Source organism: Peromyscus maniculatus, chromosome 1, assembly GCF_049852395.1.
Source record: "Peromyscus maniculatus bairdii isolate BWxNUB_F1_BW_parent chromosome 1, HU_Pman_BW_mat_3.1, whole genome shotgun sequence".
NCBI classification, from domain to species: Eukaryota; Metazoa; Chordata; class Mammalia; order Rodentia; family Cricetidae; genus Peromyscus; species Peromyscus maniculatus.
The window spans coordinates 208,460,813-208,479,443 of record NC_134852.1 but is presented as its reverse complement, the minus strand read 5'-3'; the positions used below and the strand labels follow the sequence as shown (position 1 = coordinate 208,479,443).

General features: G+C 43.6%; 1 protein-coding gene across 6 annotated transcripts in view; it reads right to left on the bottom strand.

Moving 5' to 3' along the window:
• Positions 1 to 325: 325 nt before the first annotated feature.
• The window catches only part of Acsl5 (acyl-CoA synthetase long chain family member 5), a 49,251-nt gene continuing 30,945 nt past the window's right edge, over positions 326 to 18,631 (bottom strand). For all 6 annotated transcript variants that reach the window (XM_015997093.3, XM_006978418.4, XM_042265390.2 and 3 more), the window contains 17 exons: positions 18,292 to 18,391; positions 17,185 to 17,363; positions 16,414 to 16,446; positions 16,281 to 16,332; positions 15,448 to 15,521; positions 14,561 to 14,638; positions 13,207 to 13,341; positions 9,958 to 10,092; positions 8,498 to 8,593; positions 5,801 to 5,873; positions 5,521 to 5,609; positions 5,143 to 5,259; positions 3,157 to 3,300; positions 2,582 to 2,683; positions 2,018 to 2,089; positions 1,364 to 1,510; positions 326 to 557 (listed from right to left, as the gene is read on the bottom strand). In XM_015997093.3, the coding sequence (XP_015852579.1) occupies positions 1,370 to 1,510; positions 2,018 to 2,089; positions 2,582 to 2,683; positions 3,157 to 3,300; positions 5,143 to 5,259; positions 5,521 to 5,609; positions 5,801 to 5,873; positions 8,498 to 8,593; positions 9,958 to 10,092; positions 13,207 to 13,341; positions 14,561 to 14,638; positions 15,448 to 15,521; positions 16,281 to 16,332; positions 16,414 to 16,446; positions 17,185 to 17,363; positions 18,292 to 18,391 (1,620 nt within the window). In that variant the 3' untranslated portion in view covers positions 326 to 557; positions 1,364 to 1,369. The remainder of the gene's footprint in view (positions 558 to 1,363; positions 1,511 to 2,017; positions 2,090 to 2,581; positions 2,684 to 3,156; positions 3,301 to 5,142; positions 5,260 to 5,520; positions 5,610 to 5,800; positions 5,874 to 8,497; positions 8,594 to 9,957; positions 10,093 to 13,206; positions 13,342 to 14,560; positions 14,639 to 15,447; positions 15,522 to 16,280; positions 16,333 to 16,413; positions 16,447 to 17,184; positions 17,364 to 18,291; positions 18,392 to 18,631) is intronic.

Here is an 18,631-nt window from a genome sequence, read left to right as displayed (position 1 = left end):
ACAAGTGCTATCAGTTCACCCCAGCAGTCACCCAGTCACCACAATCATCCTGGACAGTGTTTAGTTAATTTTGAGACAGGGTCTCATTATGTAGCCCAAACTAGCCTCAGACCTGCAGCAATCCTACCTTGGCCTCCTGAATGTTGTCATTGTGAGTATGTGTCCCCACACCTGGCTACAAAGCTATTTAACTCGGGGACCCCAGAGAAGTGCCCAGTCATCCTACTATTTTCAAATCAGGTGATTCTAGTGTACAGCCAAAATTTAAGAACCCCTTGATTTTCCACTGATTCTCATCACAACCCACACGATAGCAGTCACAACATCAATATCTGCAATAGTTTATTTCAAAGATTTGACATTTACAAGTAGAGACACCACGTGCCGTCTGACAGTAAGATACTGCAGGAATTGGAGTCCAGGGGGAAAGATCCGGACTGTCCTTCACAGAGATGGGCCTGCAGTGCGGAGAGGAGCTCAGTGCTTGCCTCATTCACTGGAAAAGTTCACTGGACATAAGTTTCTGCTTCTTCCTCCATAACTTCCAGCTCAGCAAACTGTAGGGAACAGACAGTGTCAAAAACTGCCACTGCAGATAACACTTTAGAACAACATTCTCTGTCGACACCATTTACCATGTTTAATATTCCCAACTCAGAAGTCTTACTAGGGGCCCAGGCAACACTTTGTTATACGACATTGTTCCTTCATTGCATAAACTTTGATGTACACAGAAGTATGGAGAAGTTTGTCTCAAATATGATTAATGTGGGTGGTAGGCTAAAACTCAAATTAGTAGTTTCGTGGAGTGACTGAAAAACGTGACTCACGCATTAAAAACCTCTTGGTCTGTTAGAGCAGCAGTTCTCAACCCGTGGATCCTGACTCCTTGGGGGTCACATATCAGATATCTACATTTCATAACACTAGCAGCATTACAGTTATGAAGTAGCAATGAAATAACTGTATGGTTGGAGGTGACCACAACATGAGGAACTTTTGAAAGGGTTGCAGTGTTAGGAAGGTTGAGGACCACTGTTAGTGCTGAGCTGCTGGCAAGCAGGGTTTTTATAAAACAGAAGGCACCTACCTAGAGTGCCTTCTAGAACCAGTGATGGCACTGGGGTGATGGTCATGAGGAAGTGACAGGGAAGAACAGCATGTTGATAAACAGCCCTAAGGCCTAAATCGGCAGCAAAGTCTAAGCCGGGAAGAATGGGCTTTTGTTCTTGGCCGGCCTCTCCCACTGTAAGTATCTTACAGTTTGATGGTTCAGTAGACAGACCACAGGTGTGAGGAAGAGCCGAAAGGAGGGGTAGTTTGGATCCATACTTGGGCTCCCGGGAGGCCCGGCCATGGGTACCTTAACCTACTCCGGGGTGCTCTCATAGAGGCTCTTGATCTGGGCCTGGAAGAATCTGGCGAGCTCCACTCGTTTGGCTTTCAGGGTCGGTGTCAAAAGCCCATTTTCAATGGAGAACGGCTCCGGGTGGACAAAGATGCTTTTGACCTGGAAGATGGGCACATGTTGATGGTTGGCATTTCATTCGCAAAGTGTCCTGGCTACTCCACGGTAAACTGCGAAGTTTAGTTCACCGTATAAAAGTAAAGATACAGACCCATGTCCCTTCTGCAGTAGGCCCTCTATAGTCCAGGCTGACCTGACTCACTGTCTAGGTGAGATTGATCTTGAACTTCTGATCCTCCTCCCACCTGAACAGGTGAGGTTACTAGCGTGCTCTACATGTCAGGTTAATGCAACACTGGAGACTGAACCCATGCATGCTAGGCAAGCGCTCTATCAACCGGGCTGTACTGGGCATTAGGACAAATGGAGTGGGAAGAATGAGTAATGGACAGCGAAGGGGGACAGAATACGTAACTATAAACTGCTGTTTTTCAGTGAATCCAAAATAAGGTGGTTGGAAGTTAAAGGTTTGAAACCAGTGTAAGTGGGAGCTTTAATAAAACTCTCTAGTGGCACTTGAGGGAGCAACGTGACATGAGCAGTACAGACCTGTTCAAAGGATTTCAGGCCACCTTCTTTCCCAAGTTTCTGCAAATCTTGTAAAATGGCTTCCTTTACACTCTAAAACAAAAATCATCACTTAGAGCATGTCTGTCTGAAAAGAGGTCTAAATGCAAGGCTGAGCAAGAACTGACTTACAATGCCTAAAAGTAAAAAGTATGTTGAGGTATATCATGTACTTTACATTTACTGAAGGAGACAGGGAAAAGGAAAGGTAAACCCGGAAGCTAACAGGTTCTGTCTATATGGTATTTTCCATTCTCTTATATTCCATTTTCTCTCTCAAGCAGCACATGACTGCTTAAAAACAAAACAAAAACCGGCATTTTGTGTTTTAAACCCTCCATTCTATTTTTCGGTCTAATAAACCATTAAGTCCATCTAGGGTGCAGTTACCTGTTACAGAAGCAAAAAGAGTATCCCTCCAGAGAGGAGGCTCAGAGAATCCAGAGATGCCACAACTGGTAGGGCCTCCCCTCTGGCACAGTAGGCCATAGGGGCTCATTCAGTGTGCTCAGTCATGCTTACTTGAACATTTTAAGCCATGCTTACTTGGTTTTGGCACAGTTCCTCAAAGGATCCCTTCACCCCAATCTTGGCTGCAAATGAGGGAAGTGAGTCTGGGTCAGGAACCACTACTCCTACCAGGAACGACTGTGGGAAAGAACATGGGTTATTGTGACAGGTCAGACCAGCAGACTAATCTGGTCCTCCGTTTTCCTCACCGCACAGTCTCCCACTCAGAACTTCACTGCAAAGATAGTCTGGCCGGACCGGACTCTTCGAAGAGCAGTTGTCATTAATCGTAAAGAATCCCCAGCCAATCCGTGTTGAAACTCACCATCCCCAGCCCCTGTAACACCGGTCTTAGTGCGGCGTATAAAGGACAGTTTGTGTCAGAGGAGCTCCTCAGAGCGGACACAAAGGGTCCCAATGAGCACAAAGTCATGGGAAATAAAAGCTACCTCTTGAAATAGTTGTTTTAATAATCCCAGCAAATTGTTTCATGGATGTTTATGATTCAGAATGTAGTTGTGTAGTATGGGGTGTCTTATCGGGACCCAGCTATACAAATGTGCTATGGCTATGAGAACCAACATAGGCCATCTCTGACACTGGTGTGTTACCTGTAAGCTCTCCCCATGGACAAAAACTTGCAATACTGGTCTGCTTCTGGTGTAAACATTTTCTATCTTCTCTGGAGCAATGTATTCTCCTTGTGCCAATTTGAAAATATTCTTCTTCCGGTCAATGATTTTCAGAGTTCCATTCTGTATGAGGCAGATAAAAGTACCTGCATTGAAGCCTTGGTGATGGTATCAGTAGGAAGGCGGGAAAGGCACTGGTATTGTCCTTATTTAAAATGGTTTCTCTGGAGTTCTCTGTTTCTCTTTCTTGGCTTTGGAGAAATGAAAAGTGGCTTCCACAAAGCCTGTCTACAGAAAGCCAACCAGCAAGCCTCAAGGAAAGTCCCAGGGGGCTGCTGGGTTATGCAAATGGCTGCCTCGTTCAGTGAAGACATGCTGCAACTCTCTGTTTCTAATAACTTATTTCCAACTCCTCCATCTCAAGAACTCTGGGAACGGAGGAGTTATCTTTTACTAAAACTGCTTAATGATTCAGCTCTCCCAGCCATGTTCACTTCCTGTTAAATCCAGGAGCAGGCTAAAACAGCTGCATGCTGCTAGTCAAGCCAGCCAGTAATTGGGCTTGTTAGGACTCAAGCAGGGCTGGCAGGGCTCTGGCCACCATCGCAGGTCATTTGCTGCTTCATTTCCCTGAACTTAAGTTCTCTGAGGAGCTTATCTTCTCGGGGATTTGAATTGTAGAATTGGGACAAAGGGCAAACAAAATCCACATGACCACACCATGAGTAGGGCTCTACGATGAACTAACACTGGAACGATCAATGAGTCAGATTCATCAATCCAGACTGAAAGTGATCAATAATGAACAGCCTTTTATCACCCGTGTGGGGAGCCATATCTATTGCTTAGACTTAGAGCAGGGGACACTTATTAAACAGAAGCATATTAAACTCAATCGATAAAGTATATCATGAGGACAGTGTGTTCTTGCGAGTCTTCGTAGCCAAGCATTCTGAATCTCTCTTAAATCTTTAATAATGAGCAAGAAAGGAGTTTGAAGAGGTAGTATAGCACCATTCCCTTAACTCTTAGTAGATAAAGAAAACATGAGGAAGGAGACCCTTGGGAAATCCCCTATAGGGGTTTTTAAGAAAACAGATGAGATTGACAGCAACTACTGCCAATTGTTTATCAGCAAACCAAGCTATAAAACAGTCTGTGTCTTCCACAGAGACGGACTGAAGGTCATTGAGAGGCAGATATTGGCCTATGTAAATATGGAAACCTTATTCCTTTTTTTGATATGTCCCCATGAATTAATTAAAAAATGAAAACACTCCTTTGAAACTCATAATAGAAAAAAGTTGTAGGCTCAAGAAGCTGTCAAACAATAATGTCTACCTTGAGAAAAGTGGGAAGAAAAGGGGGGGGATTGAAAAGAATACTACACTTACCTACCTCTTTCCTGGAGAAGTCACCTAATTTTTCCCTGGTCATGAGCCAGCCTTTTCCATTGCAAGTAAACTATGCCAACTCTGACGTCCAGGATGATCTAACCCTAAAGCATCCCACTTAGTATTGTATCTGGACACAGCATCAGTACCACTACCTATGGTGTACACATTGCATTTGACAAACATACAAAGATGAAAGCCTTTCAGTTGGTTCACATTCTGGTGTCTTCTGTAACATGTGGTCAAAATCCTGTAGGTAGTCTGGCCTAGCTAGAGGAAGGGCTAGCTTTGGCAGCTTCTAGTCACATGTTAGCCAACTTCTGGATTTTACACATCAGTCCATAAGAGAGCTAGGACTAGAACACAGGTCTCCCAATTCTTAAGCTAGGGTCTTTCAATTGGTACTCTCTTCTCTTTATCCTTAGAGGAAATCACATAAAAGGTGGCTGTAGGGAAATAGGTCTGCAACCGTCCCAGCCAATTAAGGTCACGTTCCTGTTCCTCTTGCAACAAGTAGATTATTCTCCCCAGTCCCATAGCAGAGACTCCGAGAAGTTATAGAAATACCCACCGGGAGCCAGCGACCAATGTCTCCAGTGTGAAGCCAGCCATCCTTATCCAGGGCTTCCTGTGTCTTCTCCGGGTCCTTCAGGTAGCCTTGGAACACATTGTTGCCTTTGATGCAGATCTGTGTACCAGACAGTAAAAGGGGAAGACAATAGAAATGACTTTACTTGCACCTTATAAAACACCTGGTCCAACCAAATTCTCTTGGTTTCCACTACAGTGTGGAGGCTCTTTTAGTCCCCACTGTAGGGAAATGCAGCTCACTGATAATGTATTCCTTCCCAAAAGGTGAGTCAAAGCCAAGCCAGATCACAGGTCTATGTTCCTTTTGGACTAAGCCTCCCCACTGTGGTTACCTGAGTGCTGTGCATGATCTACCCACCTCGCCTTCGTTGTTTACTGAAAAGTAGTTCATGTCAGCCACGTCTTCCAGCTTTACAAAATTGCAGGCCACTGGAGTCCCAACATGACCTAAAATATACCAGATATTCTGGGCTAAGCAACCATAATGCAAAGGTGGTTCTAAGATGTTTATGTGATTGACTCTAAAAATGGAAATAGGACTTAAGTTTGCCATTTATCACATTTATCCAGAACACCAAAATTATCTAAATATCCCTAGACTATGGTTCCTTCTCCCAACCAGCAGGTGGAAAACCTACCTGCTGTCCAGTCCCCGGGTGATGTAATTGTACATCCAGCTGTGCATTCTGTTTGGCCATAAGCTTCAAACACCTGGGAAACCAAAGAAGAGCTTTGAGACTTAAGAAAGTGTTGACTGGCCATGCCGTGACCAAGGCAGGAAAACAAGCTATCGCAACAAGAGCTGGAGATAATTTTGTGAAATCTTGAAGCATGCCCAGCTACTAGTTCTTCACAACTGGGAGTTCATTACAAAGCAAAAGCATTCAGAAACAAACCAAAGCACAGCAGCCTATGTGAAAAGTGCGGCCTATCGAGTAGGTGGGGGATGCAAGTTGTTCACTGAGTGGTGGACAGTCCAGTGGCCGCTGGACTCAGCCTGGCGATAGAGCACCTCTGCAGGAAATGAGAAACACAGCAGTGTGCTTCCCGAGGAAAGAGCCAGCGCTGATAAAGACCAAGGGTTGGCAAACTTTCTGCACAGGACAAGACTTGATTCTGTGCTTTGTGAGACATCGGGTCTCTGTCCCAACAACTCAACTCTGACAGTGTAACACAAAAGCAGCCACAGACCTTGTATAAATGAATGGGCTTAGCTGAGTTCCTGTAGATTTTCAACTATAAAGCAAGCAGTGGGGGTAGTACTATAGTTGATAACTCTCATACAGAGAAGATAATCTTGACCAAAGAAAGGCTGCTGGCCGGAAGCAAGTTGATAGGCTACTGCAGTCAGAGGTGTGGCCTGCAATCGACAGGGCTGGTAGAGATGAAGGGAGAGGCTGAGAGAAGTATTTCTGGGAATGGGCTGGAAGCAGAACTTTCTATTAGTCTTTGGGGCTGAAAGAAAAAGGTACTAAGAATGACCAAGAGGATGGCAGTGTGGAAACCCCAAAGACCCATCACTGACTGGGACCAGTCTCTTGGTAATGGGCACATGTACAAGGAACATTCTCTGAGGGTAAGCCTCTATCTATTTTCTATTTTGTTTGTGATACATGGCTGGCAGAGTCAGCAAACTAGGCACACATTTGGAATGGGAGAGAAAATATCCACATCCAGATAGATGAGGCATAAATGAAAAAATGTAATAAATCCATAAAACTACCAGAAAATGTGGGAACAGACAGTCTTAAGAAATCTCAGAGAGTAGAATGGTTTATAGGAGCTGGAGAGATGGCTCAGAAGTTAAGAGCACTGGCTACTCTTCCAGATCTAGGCTCATTCCCAGCAGCTCAAAACCATCCAGTCTCAGGGAATGCAGCAGCCAGCCTCTAAAGGCAACAAGCATGCATGTGGAAGAATACACATATACATAAAATTTAAAAAAATTTTAAATGTAAACAAAAAGCAACAACAAAAATTCTAAAAGGAAAAAAGGAAAGGCCTGCCTCTGAAATTAAAAAACAACGATAGAAAACCATGCATCAATTGACCTGCATATCAATTCAGTTTTTATATTGCTATAAACAAGGCAAAAGAAAAAGATGAACTAGGAAAAAATGTCTAGCATAGCAGAGATTAATTTTAAGCATATGAAGTACTCTTAGAAACAGGCAAGGGAACTAATCTCCCTTTGCCTGTTTTCTTTAAGGAACTCATAGAGTAACCCATGGAAGAAATGCAAGTGTCAGTGGGCAGAGAAGTTTGGTATTAATAAGAGGAACAGCATGAAATGAAGTATTTCATTTAGAAGCAACTAACTGACTGAAAAATCTTATCATTGTCAAGTGTGTGGGGAATGGTGTGGTGATAATGTGTTCCCCAATATATCATGCACCCTAATAAACTTATCTGGGGTCAGAGAACTGAACAGCCACTAGACATAGAGGCCAGAAATTGGTGGTACTCACACCTTTAATCATATCACTTGGGAGGCAGAGATCCATCCAGATCTCTGTGAGTTCAAAGCCACACTGGAAACAGCCAGGCATGGTGACTCACGCCTTTAGTCCCAGGAAGTGATGGCAGGAAGGTATATAAGGCGTGAAGACCAGAAACTAGAAGCTTTTGGCCTGGTTAAGCTTTTAGGCTTGTAGCAGCAATTCAGCTGAGATCCATTCGGATGAGGACACAGAGGTTTCCAGTTTGAGGAAACAGGATCAGCTGAGGAATTGGCAAGGTGAGGTAGCTGAGGCTTGTTCTGTCTCTCTGATCTTTCAGCGTTCACCCCATACCTGGCTCTGACTTTGATTTTATTAATAAGACCTTCTAAGATTTGTGCTACAGAATGGTACTTCAAGTATTACCTGAACATATGAAAAAGACAAGGCCTGCCTGGTGATGTATATTAACATGCAATAGGCACAAGGCTGGCAAGATAGGTAAAGCCACTTATTCCCAAACCTGGAGACTAAATTCCACCCTTGGGACTCACAGGGTGAAAGAAGAGAACCAGAGTTCTCAAACTGTCCTCTGACTGCCACACATGCTGCGGCTGCGGGTCATCTGAGTGCTTTCTGTAGGCTGTGGTGAAACCATCAAATGATGCTAACTCCTCTTTGTTTGATAACGAGTGTGCGCTGGAGCATGAGGCAGTGGGCGTGTTGGAACACTGATTCCATTTGTGTGAAGATTCCTATGTTTGATGCATGAAGAAATGAGTGGCAGGGTTGGGTATTTTGTCCAAGATTTGGGGTGACCTTCTCTTCAGTACTTTTTGTTTACGATTCATTTTTATTTAAATAGTGTGTGCCATTGATGTAGAGGTGAAATCTTACCGGACACCCCATTGCAGCCCGGAAGAATGTCAAGACTGGTGTGGAGATGGGGGCGGCTCCAGTGATCATGAGGCGAACCTTCCCACCTAGGCCATCCTGTTTGGTAGAAACAAAAAGAGCTGGTGAACCTCCATTCTTGGCTTCATTTTCCTCTACTGCAAAATGGGTGAAATCACGTGCCCAGCCATCTGACTTGGTTCATTTATAAGCACTTACACTACAGCCTGACACTCTGGAAAATCACTTAAAATGCCATGCCACCTATTAGAGTCATCGCCAACCGTGCCTGGGAGACCTTCCATGTGTATTTGTTTTTAAGTTCTTCAATTTGTGTCACTTATAAAGCCAGCGAAACAGATTCAGACAATAATACAGAGTGCTCACACCCACACAGAAGCTGCTGTGTGCTTTCTCGATTCTCTTTAGTGGCCAAGTTGCACAAGCGTGATCTCCAAAGGTCACAGCAGCGCTGAGGAGGTGGCACAGTGGGTGAGGCGCCTGTCGTGCCAGCATGAAAACCGACGCTCACACTCAGAACTCAAATAAAGCCTGAGGTGGTGTTGTGTTCCCCAAAATATTGTGCACCCTAATAAACTTATCTGGGGTCAGAGACAGAACAGCCACTAGATACAAAGGCTAGAAAATGGTGGCACTCACACCTTTAATCCTAGCATTCCAGAGGCAGAAATCCCTCTGGATCTCTGTGAGTTCAAGGCCACATTGGAAACAGCCAGGCATGGTGACACACACCTTTGATCCCAAGAAGTAAGCCTTTAATCCCAGGAAGTGATGGCAGAAAGCAGAAAGGTATTTAAGGCATGAAGACCAGAAACTAGAAGCTTTTAGCTGGTTAAGCTTTTAGGCTTTTGAGCAGCAGTTCAGCTGAGATCCATTTGGATGAGGACTCAGAGGCTTCCAATCTGAGGAAGCAGGATCAGCTGAGGAACTGGCGAGGTGAGGTGGCTGCGGCTTGTTCTACTTCTCTGATCTTCCAGCATTCACCCCAACACCTGGCTCTGGGTTTGTTTTTATTAATAAGACCTTCTAAGATTCGTGCTACAAAAGCCAGATGCTGTGGCGCACACCTGTAATCCCCATTCTCTTCTATGATGAGATGGGAAGTGAACGTAAGAGAATCCCCACAAGTTATCAGGCCAAATGGTAACTTCATGTATGCAGCAGTGAACAAGAGAGAACCGTGGAAGGTGAGGCTTGGCATCTGAAGTTGTCCTGGGAACCTTACATGTACACCATTGCACAGGCTTTCCCCACCACCAACCACGCACACACACACACACACACACACACACACACACACACACACACACACACACAGGAAAAGGTGTGAGTAGGCATAGAAGCTCTAGGATGCTCTCTAGTTAGGGTGCCCCTGAAACCTGAGAGGAGAGGAGGATGCTGAACACCAGCCAGCCCTGGTGTCCAGGACCCAGTTAGCTTACTTGGATCTTTGAAAAGACCAGCTTGTCCCACAAACTGTCCCGCCGAATGATGCCATTTTTCACTTCGTTGAATTTACTGATAATAGCCAGGTTCAACAAGAACTTCTTCAAGGGTGTCTTGGCTTCATTTTGTACCTGGAGGTTGAAAGGACCATGTGTTAGGAGCCAAGATGCTGACTTCTTGCTTCAGAAGGAAGCAGCCCACACTCATGAACTAGGTTGCTTACTAATACGCCCACAGAACTGTGGCCACACTCCAAAATGAGTGAAGTTATTACACAACGCAGGGCCCCAGACCTCACACACTTCGGTCCTGAGAAACAATTTTGATAACTGAGATAAACAAAGCAAGAAAGATGGCCACACCACCACTGGTTAAAAAATCAGATAGGAAATCACTCCACAGGTATGATCACCCTGTGGCTTTTGACTTAGTAGCCTGGAGAAAGGTTTAGGAATCTGAGTTATTTGTTTTCTCCTCCAACCCCCAGAATCTGACTTTTAAAACTTAGTACCACCTTTCCTCTCCCTTGCCTCAATGACATTTTCACATCCTCCAAATCTGGAGAATTACCGTCTTTATAACAAATGTTCTTTAGCCACATCATACAAAATCCAACAGAAGTCCCTAATGACATCTTTCTCCCCTTTGAGCTTACACACTTAATATCATTTTTCCCAATCCATGTTATTTTCATGACCCTGTCATTGTAACTTATCTATCAACCACACTCCTCTATGAGAAGAGCATCCCCATGTGCAGCCCACAGGAACCTCTTTATTTTCAAAATTAAAGCCTAAACTCTACTTCAACCTCAGGACCTTTCTATACTGAAAGTTGCACTCATGGACACTGGAGCTCTTTCCAGTTCAAAATGTGCAGGGTGTCTCCCCTGGCTTGTGCTTCCTTTTACAGGCCTCAAACAGCTGTGGTGTTCATCCTCACCTCCCAGCTCAGGCTGTGGTCCAGGCTGTGAGCATCTGCTCAGGCTTGTGACATCATTTAGCCACATCTCCCCATCTGATTCTGAGGTACACTACATCATGCTGCCTACATCATGCTGGCCTGATGCCTCTCTGTGGTGATATTGCGTTCCCCAAGATATTGTGCACCCTAATAAACTTATCTGGGGTCAGAGAACAGAACAGCCACTAGACATAGAGGCCAGAAAATGGTGGCACACACATCTTTAATCCTAGCATTCCAGAGGCAGATATCTGTCTGGATCTCTTGTGAGTTCAAAGCCACACTGGAAACAGCCAGGCATGGTGACACACGCCTTTAATCCCAGGAAGTGATGGAAGGAAGCAGATAGGTATTTAAGGCATGAGGATGAGGAACTAGAGCCTGGCTAAGCTTTTAGGCTTTTAGCAGCAGTTCAGCTGAGATTCCTTCTGGATGAGCTTCCAGTCTGAGGAAACAGGATCAGCTGAGAAATTGGCAAGGTGAGGAAGCTATGGCTTGTTCTGCTTATCTGATCTTCCAGCACTCATCCCAATAACTGGCCTTGAGTTTGTTTTTATTAATAAGACCTTTTAAGATTCATGTTACACCTCTCTTAACCACAGACTGCTTGACTTTAACAATCACAGGACTAGCTCTCCTGATATCACCTGCAAAAAGGTATGACTGAAATTCATCTAATACAAATTTTCATTTTACTAAATAAGCTCCAGATTCAAGTTATTTATTATGTACTAATATTTCAAAATATTTCCTCTCAAAAATAAAAAAGTTCAATAACACAGACAAAAACCATAACAACCCTAATGATTCCACAGTCTGATAAGGAAGAATTATTAACAGTGCTTCCAGTGTCTACACATCATCTCTGTTCTAATCACTGTCCATTCTTAGTATGGCTCAATTTGGCCTCTGGTAAGACTGAATAGCAATATCAGAATCAGAGGTAAAGCCGGAAGCATATGAATAATGGCATTAGTTCCTTGGGCTCAAGGTCTATGGAATAACATGTACTGTATTATATTGCCTGGCATCAGATCCTAGCTCTCAATGGCCAGTTGCAGAAATTAGCCAATCAAAGATTTAGGTGAAAAACTGAAAGCAAGGAACCCATCATAGACTACTGAGGTCATGTCAAAAGGACATATAAGAATTTTATGGGGGCTGGAGAGATGGCTCAGTGGTTAAGAGCACTGACTGCTCTTCCAGAGGACCCGAGTTCAAGTCCCAGCACCCACATGGTAGCTCATACTGTCTGTAATTCCAGATCCAGGGGACCCATTATCCATGGCAAAACACCAGCATACATAAAATAAAAATAAATTAAAAATAAGAATTTTATGGGCAAACTTGGAACATCAAAATGAATGACTAAAATGGATGGAAAAAATACAAATATAAAGATAATAAGTTTGGGTTGGAGAGATGGCTCAGAGGTTAAGAGCACTGACTGCTCTTCCAGAAGTCCTGAGTTCAATTCCCAGCAACCACATGGTGGCTCACAACCATCTGTAGTGGGATCTGGTGCCCTCTTCTGGCCCTCAGGGACACATGCTGTATACATAATAAATAAACAAACATGTAAATAAATCTTTAAAAAAAAAAGATAATAAGTTTGTGATAATAGAAAAAAATTCTCACTGGCTATTTGAGGATTTCTGGGGCATGAATTCATTATATTTATGAGTGATAAATGAAGGGGAGAATAAAAGAATTATTGGGTCTTTATGGTAGAACGTCAACTAAAGAATATAAAAGAAACGAGAGTTAGAATTAGGAAAACCATCATTTTGCAACCTCAGTGAGTAGTACTCAGTGACGGCCGAAACTACTAAGTGATAGTTTATTCTGGTCCTTCTTCCTTATTTGCTATGGCTGGGAAAAATTTTAACATCCAAGGCTCTGTTTCCTCCTCATCAGAGTTCTGCGAACAAGCATGATTTACTATTTTTCTTAAAGGGGTTAAATAAGTGAACACATCTGAAATGTCGGCCTTGATCTGGCACCTCAGCAAAATGCTGTATCACCAGCACATGCCAATCAGAGTAAGAACTTTCCAGTGTGCTGGTTAAAAACTGAGGTGCTTCCCCAAGTCTGAGTGCAGTTATTCCTCAGATCAGCAATATTATCCAGACAAAGGGGGGTATTATGGCTTCTCATGGTTCTAGTTGTAACTCAGCTTATGTCAATACTTGTTGGGGCTGGATTAGAGGTAGAATTAATGCTTGTCAGGATACAGTCTCCCAGAGCTTCTCACTGTAATCCCCACAGAACAGGGCTCATACCTTATCATACACCCTGTTGAGGAGTCGAGGCACTGTGGGAAACACTGTGGGCTTCAAAGCCTTCATGTCTTCAGGTAGCAACCGGATATCTCCTTGGAAGAACCCAACTTTGCCTCCACAGGAAAATATGACAGCCTGAAACAAGATGGGAGACAGGGCTCGGAGCCATGGATCACTGTAGGTGGGGCCTATCTCTGATGGAATTAAGACAATAAGCTGAAATCCACAGGCACTTTCCTCTGCCTGTCACCTGCTTCTGACCAACCCAGATACCCAGGTATCTCCGGGAGGCTCCCCCCAAGAAAGGATGGAAGCATTACTGTTGGGGTGGCAAGACAGATAACAAACTGTGACACTGTGGGTCCCACCCTCAGGCTCTTCTACAGTTCTGTGTGCCAGTCTAAGATACTACCCTTCATAAGAAACACTCATCTTTTGGCGCTAAGAAAATCTGCTGCCAGTTAAAAGAGAAAAACATGCCTTCAGATAAGACCATCCCAGTTTGAGAAATGCTAAAATGTATGTAAAGTTTTATTAGAATCAATGTGGTTTTTTGTACATTAACCAAATATACTCTGGGTAAAGAGATCCTCAAGGCAGAGAGAGTGAAAAGACCTCCCTACCACAGGACCTGTGGTTTTGAATGGTCAATACTTCTTTTATTCTCAAATCGGCTTTAGAATGGCTGGAAATTTTGGAGATCATTCCCAGAAGGGACACACACTGTGCCTGGCAATACCACCTCACACACTCAAGTGAGGGGTAAAAATGCTCCTTGGGGATAGCTGGCCCTTGATCTAGATCAAATGTTCCTTCCCTGGTCCCTCTGGACACTTTTTTCTTTAACCCTAGATCCTCTCAAAATGCTAACCAATGCCAGGTGGTGGTGGCACACGCCTTTAATCCCAGCACTCAGGAGGCAGAGGCAGGCAGATCTCTGTGAGTTCAAGGCCAGCCTGGTCTACAGAGTGAGATCCAGGAAAGGCACAAAGCTACACAGAGAAACCCTGGCTTGGGAAAAAAAAAACAAAACATGCTAACCAACATAGAAGTAAAAAAGAAGACATAATGTCTAGTGAGTCACCTCAGGATTAAGAAAAGACAGACAGTATGCACCCTGTGAAGCCAGGAGCAAGTATTAACCTCCTTAGGCATGCAGAGTTACTACATGAAGGACCTCAGTAAGTCTGAGGTGCTACCATGATTAGGACGCAGGATCCAATGGCATGCCTGTGCTTGATTCACTAGAGAAAGGACTAGGCCTGTACTGCATCTCTGGCTTTTGAATAAATGTTGGACCAACAAGTCAGAAACCCCCTTTCCTACCTGCTAGACAGACACACAGGACACTCACCTGAACAACCCTCTCAAACATATGAGCCAAGGGAAGGTAGGATATGCTCACATCCTCAGGGGTGGGATGGAAGATAGGCTGTAGATGAGGGAACAAGGAAACAAGAGTGGATCCATGTTAGGTTTCTCTTCCAACAGAGATTTTAAAACCACCATTCTCTCTCTTCTCTGAGTAAGCCTGGCTGACTGAAACCATCCCATCTAATTGAGAGAGTGGTAGGGTAGGGGGAAAGTTGACATTTTGGCATCATCTTCAAGAGTCTTAAAATCCATAGCACATAAACACCTCCCTGTGTGCTCAGTGTATCCCACACCCCGGTATGGTCTGTAACCATTAATTGCTTTGAACTACATGGAATACGGGGACTTACAGGGATCCTGAAAGGCTGAGGCCTGACATGTAGTCCTGAAGACCATGTCAGTGTTTTCCATACCTAGCTACTGCTGTGGTTCACATGCAAAAGGCCCCGTAAGCTCATGTGTTTGAACACTTGATCCCCGGATGGTACTGCTGCTTCCTAAGGTTGTAGATCTTTTAGGAGGTGGAGCCTCACTGCAGGAAGTGGACTACTTAGAGTCTCACTTCCTGTCTGCTGGTTCTCGGTCCACCAAGATATGAAGAATCCCAAGTGTGCACGCCTCACAAACGAGGCTGCCTGGCAACACGCCTTCTCCCCCATGCTGGACTGTAACTCCACAAATGTGAAGCCAAAATCAGCCCTTCCTCCCTTAAGTGTCTTCTTTTGGGTGTTTCGTCACAGTGATGAGAAAAATAGTACAGATTTTTACCTATATTTTCCTCCCTCTGCTCCATCTAAATTCCATAATTACAAATCTTATAGCTGACTCACACTTTAGTGAGGGCCTCATTTTTGACTGACCACTGACCTCCAGCAATCTGAGAAAAGCAGCCATATTTGAAACAACATTTTGATGGGTTATCATAGCTCCTTTGGGGTCACCTGTAGGAAATCGGGGGTGAAGAGAAAGAGCCTTAGTGTGCTAATTGGTAAGCTCTGGCTTTGAAAGAAGCTAAATTCCATTTGGTTCCTTTCTAGAGACAAACGTTTGTCCCCTTGCTGTAGCTGTCGGTAGATATATATGCCTCTGCTTAGGAAGGATTCATGGCCCTGGAAATCCTCCACTCGCTGTATTATTGACCTCTTCCTGATACAGCACAGCCACAATCTCGGATGACAATAGTCAAAAAGAAAATCACAAATAAACCCTCCTTGTGCTGTTCACATGTTTAAGACTTTATACCGAAGATCACCTTACAATACTACTAATAAACTTTATAAACCAGGCATATCGGAATGGACCACAATAAATACAATTAAACCTTCTACTAAATGTTGTTAAGCAAGGACACAGCCATCTGTAGAGAACCATCACTGAGTAACCCTGGCTGAATGAAACCATCTCAGTGGTGTATTCTAGAAAACCATCCCAGTAGTATGTCTAAATTGAACAGCAGAAGGCTAGAGGGAAAGGTGACATTTTGACATCTTTAAGACTCCTGAAATCCATAGCATGTGAATATAGCCATGGGTATTCGATGGAGTCTATTTCCTAAGCTTCTGTTTTTCTATCTGGGAATCCATTCATAAATGCCTCGGTGTAAGCACCCGGGGACAGGGCTAGTGGCAGAGTATGCTCCAGGGACTCGAGCCTTGTTTTCAGTTCCCTGGGAGCTCTGTCAAGGTCTCATGGGCACTGACCTGTGGTCCCACTGGTGAAGCAGATGACACTTAGGTTTTCTGGGTTTGGAGGCTGGGGAGAAGCACAAGGGTGTTAGTCTGCCATAAGCTCAGGGTGGACTTCTGTGAAACTCAGAGTCAGGAGAACACTTACCACTGGCTTCTTGAAGTTCTCTTTGCCTAGATTCTACATGCACCGGAAATCAAGAAGAAGAAAGGGTTGTTGAGGACAGACAAACTTGTGACAAACTCAGCTCTCTCTTTCCCTGTTCCCAACTTCCCAATTTCCCACCTGGATTGGGTCCATAAGCCAGTGTTGATGTATAATGGAAGCACCAGAGAAAAGTACAAAGTTTCTCAAGAATGTTAATCTAAAGAAGGAGAGCTCAAATGTCCAAACTTCTCATCATTCTCTCAGAGTTTAGTCTTCTAAGACCATAATTAAACCTTTCTTGGATGATATAAATAGTGGACATGCCAGGATTTACACTATGCCAATCACTTTGCTGAGCAATTCACACACACTAATTCATTTAACTCTTGCCAACATGTCTGTGAGATTAGGGCCATTTTAATACTCAGTTTATATAGCTAGGGAGAGATGTGCTTCCTAACAGATGAAGGACTAGAATGAGAACCAGGCAACCTGCATCAGGGGCCAGATGTATAATCATCCTTGAGTTCTCTCTATCCATACATTCTCTGCTCAGAAGTGCATACAGCTAGCCAAGCTTGGAAACGTGTCCACCTCTGTCATGAGTTTTATAGTCATCTTGAAAAGATTGTTCTTCAAGCTTCTGAGTCTGATTTATGTCGTGCATGCCATCCCTGGACAACAACAGCCCATATGCTTTTGTGTAGATGTGCTGCAAGCTGCTCATAATGATAAATCGGCTGTAAGCTGCAAGCCATTTTTGACTCATACCTCAGCATCAGACAGGGATAATACTTCAACCCCACACTTCTCTCCTCTTTTCCTGAGGTCGTCATCAAAGGGGTCCATGAGGATGACTGTCTTCAGGCCTGGTGTAAGGCCCTTCTCCACATTTTCTATTAGCATTGTTGCTTTTTGGGGTGTATCACAGATGACTACGGGGATATCAGCTGAAAACACAAACCAAGCCAGAGGTCACCAACCTACTCTGCTAAATGCATGACTGCTTTGCGAGGGGGTGGGGGCAGACTTTAAAGTCAAACCCAGTAGGTCCCTGAATGAGATTACATCCGCAAATGAGATTTACAGAGTTCAAGCCAAAATACTCTATTAATTATGAAAAAGGAAAAGGAAAAGAAAAAGAAAAAATGAGTTTAACTGAAATACAAGCCCCACCCTTTTAATGTTGCTGACACCTTTTAGTTTCTAGAACTATGCAAATCCTTTTGTTTAAGAAAACTCAAACACTTTCTGTTAGGGCTCATTCCTGCTGGTGTGCTTTGCAGAGCAGATAACCCATGAGGAAGCAGAGTGCAGATGGAATGTTTAGTAGACAAACACTTCATGATTCTAAATTTCATCATTTTCTCTGATTCTTATGGTCACAGATAGAAAATTCTGTTATTCAAACAAATCTCCTCAGTCTCAATGCAAAGACATAAAATACTCCCTTAGATATGTGAAAGGGATGCTGCTTGCCAGTTGAACTTGGACTTGTTTCTCTAACAATGGCAGTTTTCCTCTACATATTCACACGCATATTGGTGCAAATTGCTTGGATCTACTGACTTAAGCTTTCAAAGGATGGGAAGGAAACTCTGCAGTTGTACTGTGACTTGAGCAAGCCTATTGCGTGCAGACTTTTAGTCCATGTCTTGTCTCTAAACATGTTACTATCCTATGCCATCTTAAATAATTTCGCTGAACCTCTTATCTAAGCGTACCTTCATCTCATAGGAATTTTTGTAGTTTCCATGTAAATGATATTCTAAGTACTATAATATCAGAAAAATAAGAAAAGAGAAAGAAAAAAACTAAATTGAAGAATTACTCCACATTAAGAAAAAATAAAGTTATAATGTAACAGCAAAGTTTTACCCTTGTTGATGACATATATGATGGCTTCTGCTCCCAAAGTGTCATAGAGGGGGACAGCTACCATGGAATATGTGTAACAGGCCAACTCAGAGATGACCCACTGCAGAGAAAAAGATTAAGGTGAGACCTAGAAGATGACTTTGAAGAACATTGATTCAGACATTCAACTAACAAATACTTATTTGATATGTTAATGTTTAAAAAAAAACTTTAGGAATGGCCATAAGGGCTATCGCTGATCCTGCTATAAGCAATATAACGAGCTAAGGTATGCACAGAAATAACCACCAAACTGAGGTAGACCAGCATACAAAGAAGAGAGCGGCCATTCCACCCATAA